This window comes from Enoplosus armatus, chromosome 12 (assembly GCF_043641665.1).
Source record: "Enoplosus armatus isolate fEnoArm2 chromosome 12, fEnoArm2.hap1, whole genome shotgun sequence".
NCBI lineage: Eukaryota > Metazoa > Chordata > Actinopteri > Centrarchiformes > Enoplosidae > Enoplosus > Enoplosus armatus.
The window spans coordinates 739927-759010 of NC_092191.1; the positions used below are offsets into that span (position 1 = coordinate 739927).

A 19084-nucleotide genomic window follows, 5' to 3' on the forward strand; every position below is an offset into this window, starting at 1 on the left:
GCTGTTTTAAACACACAGCATGAATTTATTCCTGGTTTTACTTTTCCACTCTGTTGCAGACTGAAAGTCAGACTTAAACTGAACACGATTCTCAACATCTGTAACATCTGTTCATGTTTGCCGTCAGAAACTCAGGGACATGATCTGAAGACTGAACCATGAAAACTGAATAAAGCTTTAATCAAATAAAACACACACACACTCAGACACGTGACTGTTTCTGTACTTTATTTGTTTTTAAAGGTGGAAAAACTCCCTCACACAGACTCCAAAGCAGTTTAAATCAGGGCTGATGGACAGAAAATAAAGTGTTTTAAGTCTGTTCTCCCCACATACAGCATGTACCCCCCCCCCCAACAACTCAGACCCCCCCACCCTGAGAGATGAAGCTTTAATCAGGTTTCTCTGTGGCGTCGATGGGACTCTTTCTGAAGAAACTTCCTGTGAGCTGCAGTTTAACTAAAGCTGTGATTTGTGCGCCTGTTGACCAGTCTGACCAGTCTGACCAGTGTGTGGCCCCTGGAGGACTCACAGGGACCCGGGACATGAGCTAGCAGCGTGTAAACTCGGTGTTGTGTTTGCATAGTTAGAGGATGAGAAGTCCTGTTCTGCTCATCAGCTGCTCAGAAACTTTGACCTGCACACGAACAGTTTGTACGGTAATTTGACAAAACTGAGAATCGTCACCTGAAGACCGTGTTCAGGTAACAGTCTCTGTCGCAGGACTGCAGACTCACCACAGACCGGAGACAGAGATTAGCATTAGCATTAGCATGAGCTGCGACTGTGTCGTGACCTGAGAGGGAAAAACGGCAAACTTTCAGGGGGAGTTTGGTTTAAAGTCAACGTTCTGTTGACTGTTAACTGCAGACAAGCTAAACAAAGAGGAGCTAACAGTTAAAGGATCATTCCATGTTTTAACCAACACGTCAGATGTTTTATTTCACAGCTGAAAGAATCCTGTAGTATTGTAGATTTGTCAGTTTTGTCTATTTTCCAGCAGCCAGTGCAGACTGAAGGTCAGAGGACTGGAGCGTCTCTGCAGCTTCAAGTCTTTGCAAAGTGGATTTTTTATAGAAATGAAGCGAAACCAGCGGCTGAAGGAAGGATATCAATCGGGTTTAAAAAAGGAAAACAGCAGAATGATCCTTTGATAAAGCAACAAAGTCAGTAAATATTAAAGCTGAAGTCCTGAGGCACATGTGCACTGCATTATATAAAAAGAGCATACATCTATACGAACTCTTGACCTGGAGACAAACACGTAGATACAGTGGACACCACGTGGCCAAACGTATGTGGACAGCTGAAGACATGCAGCTCCAACAGCCTCCACCAGCCTCCACCTCTGGTCCCATTTATTATCCTTTAAATCATGTTTCTGTTTTATTGTGAATCAATAACTGGATCATTTATTAATTATTGAAACAAAACAAGGAAAACAAATTTGGTTGAACTGGGAACTACTGGATGAGTGGATTACAGATGATTGATTGATTGATTGATTGATTGTGATAATCAACTCATTGTTTTTCTTTTTAAAGAAGTGAATATTTCCTGGTTTTTCAGGATAATAACCTGAATGTTGTGGGGACATTCAAAGACGTCATCTTGGACTCTGGGAAACTGAGACGGATGTTTTTTTGCACATTTTATGAGCTAACATGATTAACCTTTTAATAATTTCCCAGAGTTCAAGGTGACGTCTTCCAATGTCTTGTTTTGTCCGTTGTTTGGTCAACTCCATCGGTTTTGGCTTGTGACGTCTGCTTGCACCCCCCCCCCCCATCACAGGCTGCACCCATTGAACCAAAGTTTCACTTCTGTCCTGCTAGTGAGGATGTCCACATAGTTTTGGCCACTTGTTGCGTTGGAGGCAGATGGACAGAGTGTCTCTGTGGTCTTAAGGCTGATTGTCTTCATAGTTCTATAATCTCTGCATATATATTTGGGTCGATATGTGTAGAAAGCAGCACAGCGGTGATTCAGACGAGCGTCGGCCGCATTAAAGCTGAGAACCGAAGTTCCCGTGGTTTACTTTAATTTGTCAAGAGAAGAAGAACGTAAACAGACGTGTTGAAGAGGAATGAAGACAACGAGACACACAGAGAGACATTCAGACGAAAACTGTAAACGCATCCTGCCGAGGTGGTGGAAGACAGACAGACAGGTAACAGACACACAGGTAGACAGGTAACAGACAGGTAACAGGCAGACAGGTAACAGACACACAGGTAACAGACAGGTAACAGGCAGACAGGTAACAGACAGGTAACAGAAAGACAAGAAACAGACAGGTAACAGACAGGTAACAGAAAGACAGGTAACAGACACACAGGCAGACAGGTAACAGACAGACAGGCAGATGGAGGTGACTATGTGAAGATGAGGCCGGCCTCGTTGTAAACCTGGAACACCTTCTCGATGGCGTTGACGTACGCCGCCGTCCGCAGGTCCAAACCCAGGTTGTACTTGTTGGCTGTTCGCATGATTTGCTGCATGAGAGAGGAAGGAAGGGAGGAAGGAAGGATGTAGAGAAGGAGACAAGGAGGGAGGAGGGAGGAGAGAGAAGAGAAACATTTGTTTCTGCTGCCCCCAAGTGGTCAAAACCATCCGTTACAGCAGGAGGAGTGTCTCTGTTTTCTCTCAGGTTTGTTTATTGTCTTTGAGCATCACGACGTGTTAAATAAACAACATTTATGTGTGTGTGTGTGTGTGTGTGTGTGTGTGTGTGTGTGTGTGTGTGTGTTACCCTGGCAGAGCGCTCCATGGTGAAGGCCAGACCTGAGTGCACGATGTCCTTCTCAGATGCTCCCTGCAACCAAAACATGTTTACAACACCACAGAAGAAGAAGACATGGGAGAAGTAGAGGAAGAAGTAGTAGTAGTAGTACTACTACTAGTAGTACTACTACTAGTAGTAGTACTACTAGTAGTAGTAGTATGTGTACTCACAGCGACCCTGGCCTGGAACTCAGAGGTGGGGACGATGGGAATGGCGCCGCCATGTTTCCCAAACTTCCTCTCTAAACTCTCCTGAACCGACACTGAAGAGAGAGGTGACGGAGAGGTGACGGAGAGATGAGGAAGAGGTGAGGGAGAGGTGAGGGAGAGGTGAGGAAGAGGTGACGGAGAGGTGACGAAAAGGTGAGGGAGAGATGAGGAAGAGGTGAGGGAGAGGTGAGGAAGAGGTGACGGAGAGGTGACGAAAAGGTGAGGGAGAGATGAGGAAGAGGTGACGGAGAGGTGAGGAAGAGGTGACGAAAAGGTGAGGGAGAGATGAGGAAGAGGTGAGGGAGAGGTGAGGAAGAGGTGACGGAGAGGTGACGAAAAGGTGAGGGAGAGATGAGGAAGAGGTGAGGGAGAGGTGAGGGAGAGGTGAGGAAGAGGTGACGGAGAGGTGACGAAAAGGTGAGGGAGAGATGAGGAAGAGGTGAGGGAGAGGTGAGGAAGAGGTGACGGAGAGGTGACGAAAAGGTGAGGGAGAGATGAGGAAGAGGTGACGGAGAGGTGAGGAAGAGGTGACGAAAAGGTGAGGGAGAGATGAGGAAGAGGTGAGGGAGAGGTGAGGAAGAGGTGACGGAGAGGTGACGAAAAGGTGAGGGAGAGATGAGGAAGAGGTGACGGAGAGGTGAGGAAAAGGTGACGGAGAGGAGATGGAGAGGTGAGGGAGAGATGAGGAAGAGATGAGGAAGAGGTGACGGAGAGGTGAGGAAGAGGTGACGGAGAGGAGATGGAGAGGTGAGGGAGAGATGAGGAAGAGATGAGGAAGAGGTGACGGAGAGGTGAAAGAGGTGAGGGAGAGGTGAGGAAGAGGTGACGGAGAGGTGACGAAGAGGTGAGGGAGAGGTGACGAAGAGGTGAGGGAGAGATGAGGAAGAGGTGACGGAGAGGTGAAAGAGGTGAGGGAGAGGTGAGGAAGAGATGAGGAAGAGGTGACGGAGAGGAGATGGAGAGGTGAGGGAGAGATGAGGAAGAGGTGACGGAGAGGTGAAAGAGGTGACGGAGAGGAGACGGAGAGGTGAGGGAGAGATGAGGAAGAGATGAGGAAGAGATGAGGAAGAGGTGACGGAGAGGTGAAAGAGGTGAGGGAGAGGTGAGGAAGAGGTGACGGAGAGGAGACGGAGAGGTGAGGGAGAGATGAGGAAGAGATGAGGAAGAGGTGACGGAGAGGAGACGGAGAGGTGAGGGAGAGGTGAGGAAGAGGTGACGGAGAGGTGACGGAGAGGTGAGGGAGAGGTGACGGAGAGGAGACGGAGAGGTGAGGGAGAGATGAGGAAGAGATGAGGAAGAGGTGATGGAGAGGAGATGGAGAGGTGAGGGAGAGATGAGGAAGAGGTGACGGAGAGGTGAAAGAGGTGACGGAGAGGAGACGGAGAGGTGAGGGAGAGATCAGGAAGAGATGAGGAAGAGATGAGGAAGAGGTGATGGAGAGGAGATGGAGAGGTGAGGGAGAGATGAGGAAGAGATGAGGAAGAGGTGATGGAGAGGAGATGGAGAGGTGAGGGAGAGATGAGGAAGAGGTGACGGAGAGGTGATGGAGAGGTGAGGGAGAGATGAGGAAGAGATGAGGAAGAGGTGACGGAGAGGAGATGGAGAGGTGAGGGAGAGATGAGGAAGAGGTGACGGAGAGGTGACGGAGAGGAGACGGAGAGGTGAGGGAGAGATGAGGAAGAGATGAGGAAGAGATGAGGAAGAGATGAGGAAGAGATGAGGAAGAGGTGACGGAGAGGAGATGGAGAGGTGAGGGAGAGATGAGGAAGAGGTGACGGAGAGGTGATGGAGAGGTGAGGGAGAGATGAGGAAGAGATGAGGAAGAGGTGATGGAGAGGAGATGGAGAGGTGAGGGAGAGATGAGGAAGAGGTGACGGAGAGGTGATGGAGAGGTGAGGGAGAGATGAGGAAGAGGTGACGGAGAGGTGATGGAGAGGTGAGGGAGAGATGAGGAAGAGATGAGGAAGAGGTGACGGAGAGGAGATGGAGAGGTGAGGGAGAGATGAGGAAGAGATGAGGAAGAGGTGACGGAGAGGAGACGGAGAGGTGAGGGAGAGATGAGGAAGAGATGAGGAAGAGGTGACGGAGAGGAGATGGAGAGGTGAGGGAGAGATGAGGAAGAGATGAGGAAGAGGTGACGGAGAGGAGATGGAGAGGTGAGGGAGAGATGAGGAAGAGGTGACGGAGAGGTGACGGAGAGGAGACGGAGAGGTGAGGGAGAGATGAGGAAGAGATGAGGAAGAGATGAGGAAGAGATGAGGAAGAGATGAGGAAGAGGTGACGGAGAGGTGACAGAGGTGATGGAGGAAGAGAAAAAGACAAAAAGAGAAAACATTAATGAGGAAGGAGGAAGATGAAGTGCCGTGTTTTCTTCTTCGTGGCTGCTGAACGTATTGAAGCCTTGCCTTATTGAAGGCCATGCTAACAAGTGATTAGCCGTCCACAGAAAATGAACGGGCTACTAGCATGACAACCAAAACAAAAATACCAAAACGATGTTTTCTGTCTGGACAAAAAAAGGCATCTGAAGACGATCCTTTGGGAAATGTTCACTACATTTTCACTATTTCTGACATTTTTTAGAGAAAGAGACGAGTCAGTGAATCACGACAGAAGTCTTCTCATAGCTGTACCACAGTAAAAGCCTCCCGCTGGTTCACTGAAGCAGCAGAAGTTACTTAGTGGCTGAATGTTTAAGTTTTAATAATATAACAGTTGACACAGCATTTATTTTGTTAGACTGCCATCACCATGGAAACCACAACACAGTTTCATGTGAACTGATTTCACTTACTGAGCAGGTGGTAGTTGGAGTCTCGCTCGTATTTGAAGGTGAGTCGACCGTAACTGACGTGATTCAGATTCTTCAACCACTCAAAGTATGAAACTGTCACACCGCCGGCGTTCAGGTACATGTCCTGAAACAAGGAGAGGAGACAGAAGAGAAACTTTATTACACATAAAGGTCTGCCTTTGAAGTTAAAAACACTACAATGCAGAAGTTCCATTGGCATTTTATCTGTTTTTATCCACTGACCGGGATCACCATGATGTTTCTCTCCAGGAAGATGCGGTCTGCTTCGGGCGTGGTCGGACCGTTGGCTCCCTCAGCGATGATCTGAAAGTAACACAGACACCAGGTCAGTTTACTGAGGCAAGATGGGAAAACAGGAGACAGCAGCAGCAGAGACAGACCAGGTTTCTGCAGTAATCTGATTTCCACTGCTGGATTTCTCCTGGAGGAAGATGATTTCTCGCCAGCCGGGTTTCTAATTGTTTATTTACATGTGAGCATGTGTGTTATATTAACTTTCAATGTTAATATATGTGTGCGAGACCACAATTTACTATAAATAAAACTAGAGATCAATTTCATTATAGAATAATGTATTTAGTCTGATGTCAAAAATAAAGACAAACATCCAAACTGATTCTTCAAACTGTCAAACTGTCAGTCTGACCAACGTTTCAAAAACCCCAAAAGATTCAGTTTATAAACGATTAATTGATGATAAAAACTGTCAATTAGCTGGTGTGTGTGTGTGTGTGTGTGTGTGTGTGTGTGTGTACCTTGGCCTTGATCTTGTGTGCGTTGCTCTTGGTCAGCTGTTTCTCGCTGGCGGCGGGGATCAGGATGTCACAGTCGGCCTCCAGGATGCTTCCTTCGTACGGTGTCGAGTTGGGGAAGCCCACGATGGTCCCGTTGTCCTAGAGACAGAAAATAAACAGCTGTTCACAGTTTACTCAAAAACACACATGAGAAGTCAAAGCTGAGTATTCACACATTAAACTGGATTAAAACCTTTTAAAAAGGAGCGACTGTCTGAGGCTGTAGGAACACTGTTCCTCCAGCAGATGGCGTCTTTTGTATTTACTGCTGTGATATTATCACCAGTACTGACCAGTCTGTAGTCCTGTTTATGGATGTGTCACCAGTACTGACCAGTTTGTAGTCCTGTTTATGGATGTGTCACAGTACTGACCAGTTTGTAGTCCTGTTTATGGATGTGTCACCAGTACTGACCAGTCTGTAGTCCTGTTTATGGATGTGTCACCAGCACTGACCAGTTTGTAGTCCTGTTTATGGATGTGTCACCAGTACTGACCCGTCTGTAGTCCTGTTTATGGATGTGTCACCAGTACTGACCAGTTTGTAGTCCTGTTTATGGATGTGTCACCAGTACTGACCCGTCTGTAGTCCTGTTTATGGATGTGTCACCAGTACTGACCAGTTTGTACTCCTCCAGCTCTTTGGGGTCGATGCCGTTGGGGTTCCAGATGTTTCCGTCCATTTCTCCGATCCCGACGCACTTCGCTCCGTTACGATGAAGGTAACGCATCGTGTGGAGACCCACGTTACCAAACCCCTGCAGACACAAGAGAAACGCTCACTACTTTCTGACAATTGATGGACTTGAATATTGATAATAATCGCCAGATGATATCGATAATGACATTAATCGTTAGTCGCAGCCGTAGTGAAAAAAAGAGAGAAGATATCTGATAATTCGATTAATTCTACGTTGTGATCTAATACCTGCAGAACTACAGACATTCCCATCAGCCTCAGCTGTACTTTGGGTTTACTGCTAATTAGCTAGTTAGCATGCTAACATTTGCTATAATGGTAAACATTATATCTGCTAAACATCAGCATGTTAGCATGTTAGCATTCAGCTGTGCAGCCTCACAGAGCTGCTAGCATGGCTGAGACTAGGTATTTAAAGCCAGCTGTGAGAAGACTGATCACAGGGATCCACAGTCTGTCAACACTTCCCTGATCTACTGCTGCTCTTCAACGTTTTCTGGACCCTGTAAGTCTCTCAGCGGGGGCAGTCCACTGGAGAACCAAAACCCGAAAGGCGTGTCTCATAATTAAAATCCTGAGGTCTGTGGTGTGGCTCGCACTGACTGTTATGTTACGGCTGAAACTGGAGGAAAACTCGCAGATGACGGGATCCATGAAGACTAAAGGACGGAAAGAGTGAAGAACTGAGGTTTTCATTCTTTGTGACCGCTGCGGATCCTGAAGAGGCAGCCTGCATTAACTGTCTGCAGCCGTCTTACAAGTCAAACTTTCAAACGTGCGTCACGGTCTTCATCAGCAAACAGAGCTGGCTCACCTGATATCATGTGACTTAAGTACAATTACTCAAGTACTGTACTTAAGTAAAGTACAAGTACCTCAAATTTGTACTTGAGTCTACTTCTCCACATCTCAGAGGGAAACATTGTCCTTTTGACTTGACTCCATTTGTCTTTACAGATTCAAACATGAAGAGTTTATAAAATATGACGTGTTTTTAATATGGATTTCATAAATGTTTATAAATTAAACTCAGTTCATTAAGTCCAGCTGAAACCATGTTCTGGTTCCAGCTGTTTAGATGCAGATGTGCTGCTTTCCCTCTGAATGCTGTTAATAATGTGGAGCTTTGTGAAGGCGTCACTGGGTCATTGTGACCAAACAATCGATCCATTAATGGAGAAAATAATCAGCACCACCTCAACTAACTCCAACAGTAAAATCCTGCTTCACATTAAAGATCTAATATAAAGGTTCACCATATTGAAACCATGAAACCATATTCTCTGCTCTCTCTATTCTTCCTGTCCTCCGGGAGATGAAGAGGACGGAGCGTACCTGGATGACGAAGGTCTTGTCCTGGAAGCCGGGACACATCCCCAGCTGGCTCATGTAGGCCGCCTCGTTGATGAAGTTCTCGATGCCGTGGAAAACTCCTCGACCGGTGGCCGAGATCCGACCGTGGATTCCTCCCTGACTGATGGGCTTCCCGGTGACGCAGGCGTACGCGTTGATGTCCTGAAGAAGAAGAAGAAAAAGAAGAAGAAGATAAACACACAGACAGACAGAGAGAGAGACAGACAGAGAGACAAGACAGGCAGAGAGACAGACAGAGAGACAGAGAGAGAGTGCATCACGTCACTCCTTGAAGACTCAGTAGTTCAGCTTCACAGAAGTGAATATTTTGTTCTTCGTCTTCTATGAGAGTCGACTGAACTACGACTCCTGTCATCATCTGTTAATCTGCAGGTCATTTACGTCCATAACATGTGAGGTTTAAAAGAAAAGTAGTTCCCACATTAAATACATTTCTGTTATTATGATGATGATGATGATGATGGTTAGCTCTTCTGTAAAAGGTGTATGCATACAGCGGTGGTTCTCCTCCTGTTTTGACCACCTGCTGGTTCTGGTCACCTGCATCATCTAAGATGTGTTTTTTCTCTCTTACGATCAACAGTCAGACACTCACATAGTGTCCCATGGTGGTGGCGAAGGTGTCAGCGATCCAGGACATCTCCCTCTCCCCGGTGCTCATGTCCGGAGCGGGGACATCGATACCAGGACCTGCAGAACCACGGCAACGCCACAGAGACGTCAGTAACGACCGAGTCATTATTTACACGACTCGAGCAGCTAAAGGATCACAAGGAATTTGCTTTGTTTTATCTGAACACAAGTTCAATCTGAGTGTCTGTTGTTTATTGCTCACCAAAGATTTGAGAGATGGAAACTATTTTATAAGAGTTAATAAAATCTTGATGATTCCCCTTCAGGTTTATAAAAACTACAATATTTGAAAGTGTGAGTGTCAGTCCTGCTGTATTGTGTACTCTGCTGTGTTGTACTTTGTTTGGGAGGTCGTTCACTCACCGATGAAGCCTTTCTTGGCGAGCTCGATGGTGAACCTCCTGGTGATCTTCTCCAGCTCATTGTCCTAAAAACACACAAAAAATCTCAGTTCAGTTTAGAAACGCCACAAACTGTGGTTACATTTCTGTTTCTGTCCATGTTAAACAAACATCTGTGATCTTTGGAGGTGTCGGTAGGAGAGCCAGAACAGCAGTTTCCATCTGTTTCCAGTCTTGATGCTACGCTAAGCTAACCACGTCCTGACTAACCCTTTAAACAGCAACAGGGTGGCGTTCTGTGGCGTTCACCAAATTAAATGCAAGACCACGTAAAACATTAACACCTGTCATACTGGTCAAAGAATGAAATCCAGTTTGGACAAAAAGGTGTACAATTATTTATTAAATACATTCATTTCATTAATCACATTTTGTTAGTGCTTTCCAGCAGCAAATCACAATAACTTGTAATATTATAATAAATCAATGAATGCGACCTGGCCCCTCTTAAGCGGCAGAAAATGGATGGACTAACCAAATGATTGATTCAAGTGAATTTACAAGATTTAAGACTTTTGTCTATTATATTTAAGACCTTATGAAACCGTCTAAGACGTTTCAGGACCTGCAGAGACCCTGAGCGACTGATGAAATCACACTGAAGTTTGAGTCATATTCCTGGAATTCCTTCATGTCTAAAGGTCAGAGGTCAGCAGGCCTCACATGGCTGCACGTGTGTTTGGCAGCAGAGAAAATGGGAAAGAGCAAAGGTCAAGCAAACATTTAGCCAGAGCACAACCCCCCCAGAGAGAGAAAGTCATTGACTCATCATGTTAGAGAGAGAGAGAGAGAGAGTGAAGCCCGGTGTCTCTCTGCCAGCTGATGGCTCAGCGTTTCCTGTCAGGGGGTTAGTATGGGGGGGCGGACAGGTGGAGATAACAGTGTTTGTTAAAGGAACATACTGCTGTTATTTCACTTTTTTAGACCAGGTGTCTTAATAGTCCCTCTGACAGTATCAGGCCTTTCCTGCCTTTTCAATGCTCAGTGCACGGCCTCGGTTACTCCTCCACCACTCTCCTCTCTAATGCTAATTAGCTAATGTTAGCATGCTAACATACTCAACTAATATGGTGAACATGGCTGTTAGCCTTGTTTACTCCACCACACTAACTTTAGTGTGGTGAAGATTACGACCTAAGGGGGGAGCTAATGTGCGCGTAGATGTTTAGTGATGTTTACTATTTTCACTAACAGGTAAAAAAAGACAAACCTCAGCGCTGTGAGTGAACCAGGAAACAGAGGTGAGTGACAGGAGGCTCGCTGCCAGCTGATGATATCCTGATCACACACTCCTCTGATGCAACAATGATTCCCTGTGGGGAGTTAGTCCTGGTGGAGCAGGTCTGCACAGAGTCAGGGTTTGAAACTTGTTTGGAGCGTCTCATCCCTCACAGATTAGCGAGGCGACATGTTAAAGTTTGGAGTTTGAATGTGCTGCTGCTCGTCTTTACTGGAAGGAAGCAATCATATTCAGACATTCAATCCAGGAGGTTTACTATGAAAATCCTGGTGAGGTGATAAAAGCTGGAAAATCATCGCAGTCATTCCAAAACTTCTTCCATCACGCCCCCTTTAGGAAGACGGAAAATGTCATGCCAAGCAGTTCAACAGTATTAGAGGACTGTGCTTCACTTGTGTTTCTCATTACTCTACGTTGGCACATAAAGACACAAGGCTCCACCTCTGTGTCGACAGTGAACTATTGTTCCCAGATGAATCGGCAGACATTTTGACTTTCAACCAATGACTTATAGTTTTGAGAACGATGAGTGAATGCAGAAGAAGATCAGAAACGTTGTGTTTAAACTTACAGAGTATTTCTTTGGGTTGATCTTCACTCCAGCTTTGGCTCCACCAAACGGCACATCTGGAACAAATCACTTCATTGTAATACAACAGCAGCTTCACTATATGAGCGACTATAAATACTGCTATCTTTGGGAGGACCAATGTCAGTTTTAAACCATTGTAGTGAGGACATTTTGGCCGGACTTCACTACTTCAAGGGACAGTTTAAAGGTTAAGACTTCAGGTTAGGATCAGGTTTGGGTTAGGGACTGGAGAATGCATTACGTCAATGAGGGTCCTCACAAATACCGAAAGACAAACACACGCGCGCGCGTGTGTGTGTGTTTGTACTCACCGACCACGGCACATTTGTACGTCATCAGCGAGGCCAGAGCTTTCACCTCGTCGACAGACACGTCCATACTGTAACGGATACCTGAAACACACCAACAACAAAACATTTGTAAAAGCACAGTAAAGAGAGGACCTGACCCCCCTGAACCAGGTCCTACGTCGAGACTTTGTAGTCCACCTCAGTTCCTGTCGAGGCCAGACTTCCAAAGAGTACACAGCTTCCAGGAGCTCTGTCCTTAAGCAGCCATCTTTTGTCCAAATCACTATGGAAACCTGGCGTCAGCGGGGCTGAGTGTTAAAGACGTGGACCGTATTATCACAGCGTCCCTGTTCGATACCACCCGGTGGCCTCTGTTGCATGTCTTGTACTTTTTCTCTGGAGGTACAAACTAAATTCACTGGTGAACCAGACCTGTTGCACCAGTCATCTCCAGACAGAGGAAAGAGAAGACAGTTCTAAAGGTTTGATCTGAGTTTAAAGGTATTGATTGAATTCAAATATAAAACAAACTAAAGGAAACCGTTTATTCACAGTTTAGTCCAGACCTTCAGACTGTGTGGGTTCAGGTCAAGGTCAGGCCCTGTTTTACATAAAATGTGGAACTATTTATTCATATCTCAGACTGTCATTGTTATTCTGTTTTAGCTTGTTTTATCTGACGTCGTTTTAACCCTTTTTGTCTTTTTATATCTTGTCTTAATGCCTTTCATGTCTCATGTAAAGAACTTTGTCTTGCTTTTGAAAGGTGCTATATAAATAAATTTGATGATGAAATCTGGCGAACCTCCCTCCCCTCCTCATGAGCCGGCGACACTCATCGGGCTGAAACCAGCCGTGTTCGATGAATCCGACCAGAAACACTACGAACAAACCTCACAGAAAAAGTAAACTAGAGGTTTAGAGGTTAACTGATAATGCAAATAATAATAATAACACACAACAGACATGCACTGTTGTAAAACATCTGGAGATGTTGGTATTTTCTCTCTTCTAACCGACCAGTGAACATTAAGAGTTTGTTCCCTCTGCTGCTGAAATGAGCTGCATGGAAAAGAAAAAACACACACAAAGTGAAGGGAGTTCAGTCTGAAGCTGCAAATGAGTCTGGAGTCCAGCCAACACAGTCAGGCCTGTTCACACACATCACTGTAAATACAGCCTGCTGCTGGGAAACGGCACAAAATGGCTGCAGTTCAGAGACGAATGGAAAACCAGACAAAGTTTCATCACACGGTCGCATTTCTGCTTTTGCAAAGAAACATGGATTCAGATTTGAGTTGTTTCAGAGAGCAGCAGGAGTGAGAGAGAAGGAAACAGTGCAGAAGAGTAAAGTGAGAGGAGGAAGAGGGAGGAAGCAGAAGAAGAAAGATCTGGCGTGAGTTGATGAAGCCACAGTGAGTCAGTCTGGGTGTGGTGATCACAACAGCTCATTTAAAGGAACACTATGAAGTGGTTCACATTCACAGAGTTTAAGTTGCCCTCAGTGGAACTTCATATGATCTGAACAGCCTCACCCTTCCACTACTGTTCTCATAATTACTTTTAGGACATTTGGCAGCTGATCGTATTAAAACAGAGCGACTGAGAGACTCTGTGTGTTCAGGTGACGACTAACTACAACTCATTTACAAAAGCACGACTTCAGAGTTTCTCAGAAGTGGATGAAGTAAAAGTCCAGCATTCAAAACCTCACTGAAGTGAAAGTACAAAAGTACTAGCATCAAAATATACTACCAAAGTACCAAAAGAACTCATTGTGCAGAATCATGTATTGATTTATAACTATTGATGCATTCATCAGTTTAATGTTGCAGCTGGTGAAGGTGAAGCTCATTTTAATGACTTGATATTCTGCTGAGTGGATTAATCTATAACAATTTATCATCATTTATTATATTTTGTATTAATAATCTGAAATCTGTAACTAAAGCTGTCACATAAATGTAGTGCAGTACAAGTATAAAGTAGCAGAAAATAGATTTAATCAAAGTAAGGTGGTGGATTTTACACTCGGAGTCAGTGGCCACTTTATTAGGTACACCTGTACAATGTGTGTTGTCGACACTGTGAGGAAGATGATAACTCTACTGTTTATTACTGAGGTGAAGTCAGTGTTGTACTGGACTGCATCATACTGAGAGGTGTTTCTAACATACAGCGTTTCAAGAGTTGAGTTTGGTGTGGAAACAAACACATTTCTGAAGCCTTAAAGACCCACAGAGCCGCAGTAACGTGTCTGTTTTACCTCTTTACTCCATTCTGACTCAAATAAAAAGGCAGAAGCGTCCAAAGCACGTTCGCAATCTACAGTTGAACACTTGGTGGATTATCTCTATTTAAAAAAGATGAATCAACATCTCTTTGTAGGACCAACAAACCAAGCGGCTGCTGTTTCAACCTGAAAACAAATGAGCAGATAAAACCGGCCTCTCTGTGACACACCTGAGAAAACACACACAGCCTCAGATAACCTCCAACATTTATGTCCTGAACGAAACAGGATCATTAAAGTGTCAGACGATGATGTTGTTACCTGAGGCTGAAAACACCTCCCACATACACCTCCTGCTGCCCCAGATACTCACTAGAGCGCAACAAATGCTCCATTTCCTCCTGTCTGCTTGATAAAAACTACAGCGAGCAGCTTTGAGGAAATGACTGAGCCGAGTCACGTCTTCAGCAGGAACCAATGGGCTGTGAGCTGAGAGCCACAGACAGGAAGTGAGACAGGACTGAGAGACAGACTGACGGGTTGATGGTTGAGTGAAGGAAGTTTTCTGGTCTGAAGTTCCTGCTAATATCAGTCTACCACAACAGCTACAGCAGGGTTCAACAGGATCAGTTACCTGCTGGACAGTCACCTCCAGAGCTGAAACTGACAACAGAGCAAACACAGTCAGTCATTACTGCTGCTTCAAGCCTGACACGCGCGCGCACGCACGCACGCACGCACACACACACACACACACACACACACACACACACACACACACACACACACACACACACACACACACACACACACACACACACACACACACACACACACACACACGTTATATCTTGTTGCCGTCACAACCAGGATGCTGCAGCTTCACTCAGAAAACACAATTTAGGAGAAATTAAAGAGAATAATAGTCTGGAGCTAATAAACAGCTGGTGGAGCTAATTCTCCAGTCGCTGCCATTAATCCACCACAGAAGAAGAAGAGGACGCGACGAGATGGCGTCATGAAAAGAGCTCCAGTCGAAGCTCAAACGATGGAGAACCGTGAGGAAGGTCACGGCCTCCTCATCGCTCCACACAGATCTGATGTTTCCAGCTCTTCACTTTAACTCACAGCTTCATTTATTCATCGAGTCTGTTTCCGGTTTGATCCTCTAACAACTTTCACACTCAGACAGGAAACACTTGTATGTGTTATAATATGTTATAATTCTTCTTTTAGACATTTCCGATTGTTTTATGTTCAAATTGAAAGCGCACTAAAAAACAGCTGGATGGAAACACACTGAGTGTAAGCAGTGGTGGAGGAAGTACTCTGATCTTGTACTTCAGTAAAAGTACAAAAGTATTAGCATCAAAAAAAGTACCAAAAGTGAAAATACTCCTTATGCAGAATAATATATATTCAAATCAAAAGGTGTATTAGTACCTCAACAACCACTACTGCTACATTAGTACTGCTAGCTGTCCCTCAGTCAGGTCAGTGACCTGCGCAGCAGTCAGTTTTCCTGCAGAGCCTCAGTCTGACGGGATTAACTCGTCTCACATTTCTGCACACAGATTGGTGTAATTTTGAGCCCCGAGCAGCGTCCTGAAGGCTTCCTGGAAACACCTTGTTGCTGCTGTCCAGGAACCAACTACAAACTGTCCGCAGCACTGATCTGAGTTCAGTTTAGACGGGTCGTTGAAGAAGGGCATAAAACATAAATAAACACTTGAAAACTAAAATAGGAGGCACTCAGCAGTCCTCTCAGCTCTGTATCTACAGACTCAGAGGTTTCTGGAGCCGCGGTTCATCTCCGTCTCCTGGATCCTCAACAAAATACATCACTTGTTCTTTGACTGAATTTTTCATCAAACTTCACTGAAACCTGTTGACGACTTCAACAAACAAACACAAGTATATTTAAGTAAAATATAGATCTGAGAGGAGACAGAACCAGTCCAGAGGTTCAGCGGCTGAATAAGAGAAAGTATTAAAAGTCTTTCATGGTGCAAACAGACGACACTGAATCAGAAACGTCATCCTTCAACACTGAAACGTCCTCAAAAGTGATTCATCTCTAAATAATATCATAACATCAGCTCAGAGCCTCCCTCCATCACGTTTAACATTCTCACAATCTGAGAGACAGACAGTAGAAACCCTCCAGACGCTGTCGAATCAACCTACAGGCTTTTTCTACTGTGCACAATGTTTTAACTCTTTCACTCTGTGTACAATTTCCCCCCAGGGATCAATAACGTATTTCAGATTCTGAACTTGTCCGACACCAAGTGTAAAAAATACACCATTAAATCCTTCATGAGCTGCAGCAGCCCTCTGTGGTCTCTTCATGTTGGACAAACTAAAGGAGCTTTAAACATTCAAATATCGGAGCAGAAAACATGGATGCTGCTGCTGCTGGACATCATGCTAACAGGCTAACCGCGGCTCTGCAGCGTCACTGATGTTCTGAGGAACAGAAAACATGTCACCCTCTCACGGAGGTGGAGACGTTATGGATTCACACTGGAGCCTTTTGGCCTCGACGAAGGACCGAACTTGTTTCCTCTACTTCATTACACTGGACGGATGCAGTACTTGTACCTTCTGTACTGTTATCTTTGTATGCGTGTTCTGTTGTTTCTGATGTGACTATGGGTCCGTCCCTGGATCCATCATCCAATAGATTTCCTGTTCAACCAGTTCTCCACTGACAGCTGTCCACCTTATACGTATTGTTGAGGGTGATGTCCACTGTGACTCTGATGAAGACTCAGTCGTGTTGAAACATTAGTCTCCTAATGTCTCAGCTTGTCTTTGGTGCCGACTGAAATGTGTCTGCAGCAGGAGACAGTGGCGAGACAGAAATCCTTGTAATTGGTGCCGAGTCTCTGCGGCAGGAAACATCCCATTTAGCCTCTTTCTGACAAGTAGGTCAGAAATCTGGGAGCCGACGCTGAGTCGGACGTCATGTCACCGACATCTTAATACTGCCTGTTTTCATTTGAATAATAACAATAATAATAATAATAACTTAATCTATACATCACCTTTGATGCAAAGATGCAGCAAAGTGCTAGTTCCTGATTTCAATCAGAATTTCAGTTTTAAACTGTGTTTTAGACAAAGTTCTGCTTTTGTTTAACATTTGACAACTTTGGCTTCTTTTGTTCAATGAAATAAAACGTTCATCTGCACTATGATGTCCATCCCTGATCACTGCTACATGCGTTAGAACCAGACTCCTGTGTGTCTGTGTGGATGTTTCAGAGTCTGAACACCACACGGACCTGTGTCATTCTGAACATGCAGCAACCAGCGAGACAAATAAACCTTCAGCACACAACAGTACACGCACACACACACACACACACAGTCTGCAGGAACAGCTGACTGGACTGGCAGCATTCCTGTCAGGGGAGGAAACCTCACCACCTTAAAAACACATTAAACCTGCCTGACGCCCAATTCAACATGTTCAGAACCAAATATTACATAACTCTGCACACAAATACATGCCAACCCTAACATGCAGTTTTTACACATACACACACACACACACACACCCTGACTGAAACCATACAAGAATGTAGAAACCAACCATTTAAAATCTGAATATAATTTGCTGTAAAAATGCAATAAAACCACAAAGTAGAAATGTGTATTCACGTGACTTGTCATTTCTAGGCGGCTCACTTTCTTCAGCTGACATCGTCTTTCGGGATGTTTATGGACAGAACTCGTTCACTTGTGTCTCAACATGGCTGTAAACTGTAAACTGACCGTCTCGGGTTTTCAACTGTTCGGACAAAACGAGACATTGGATGAAATTGGGCTGTAGGAAACTGCGATGATTGTTTTGATGACTCGATGATGGAGACAAAGGCTGACAGACGCTCATCATGTCTCTGACAGCACAGACATGTTCGCCTTGTTGGCATCTGACCACTCATTTAGTTTGTGTTCCCACCTGAATCCGATTCATTCAATTTTAGACTTCACACCTCTTTGTAATGTCTCTAGATGTCCTCATGTCTCATCACAGTTTCCCGGAGTGAGAGCTGACGTCCTAACACCCAAACATATTCGGTTTATAAAGACAGAAACTGGAGACTGACAAGAACCTCAGTTACAGATCATGAATACTTAACATTTATTACTTAAATATTATTTCTACACGAGCTGTATAGCAGCTATGTCCACCTCGACTCTTAATAGTCAACAACATTCCTTTAATATTTGTATAATATTCTAATGATACTGATGTTTCACCTCTCAGCATCCAGTAATCTTGTTTTTCTCCTTTCAGTCACTTTGTTCTCATGATTAATTAATTCATTATATTTAATATTAATGATCAGATATAAAATCGTTACTGATTAATTTTGAGATCAACTCATTGATTAGTCTATAATCATTCCATGAATCTTCTTCTGGTGTCACTAACAGCGTCCACTCCTCTAATAATATTCCCATTATAAGATATATCCGGTTAAGTTATCCCCGGTCCCGGTGCGGGTCTCACCTCCCTTGCAGGGCGTCCTGTGCTGGCTGTGCTGAGCCCGGTAGCCCTCCACCACCTCCCACTCTCCGTTGTCTTTCTTGATGGGGAAGCTGACGCTCAGGACGTGGTTACACGGCTTTATGATCCTCAGGATCCCGCGGACCCGCTTCCTCTTCTGCTCGGGACTCTCCCGGGTCTTCAGGCCCTCCACCAGCTTGTCTTCCACGATAGCGGCGCCCTGGTCGAAGAAACCCTCCACCATAGTAAAGAAGTTGGGGTCGTCGTCCCGGTCCACGGCCTGGCTGTAGCCGCGGTACCGCAGCAGGGACGCGGACGCCGGGAGAGCCGAGTCAGCAGCAGCGGCAGCAGCGGAGCAGCCCGAGGCCAGGACGCTGCCCGCTCCCCGGGTGAGTAGCTCTCCGAAACACCGGTACATTTTTTGGTTCTGAATAAGTTTACCGCCCCGAGGAGACGCGTGAGCCCGAGTAGGGTTAGATAGTTTGGGGGAAGGCGA

General features: G+C 45.2%; 1 protein-coding gene across 1 annotated transcript; it reads right to left on the minus strand.

Annotated features, from left to right (window-relative positions):
• Nucleotides 1–207: 207 nt before the first annotated feature.
• LOC139293874 (glutamate dehydrogenase, mitochondrial-like) lies at nt 208–19084 on the minus strand. Its single transcript, XM_070915522.1, has 13 exons — nt 18592–19084; nt 11855–11935; nt 11523–11578; nt 9674–9737; nt 9273–9367; nt 8639–8818; nt 7224–7361; nt 6565–6702; nt 6032–6112; nt 5789–5912; nt 2956–3047; nt 2753–2815; nt 208–2495 (listed from the first exon to the last, which is right to left on the minus strand). The coding sequence occupies exons 1-13, from the start codon at nt 19004–19006 to the stop codon at nt 2376–2378; spliced, it is 1647 nt and encodes a 548-aa protein (XP_070771623.1). The 5' UTR covers nt 19007–19084; the 3' UTR covers nt 208–2375.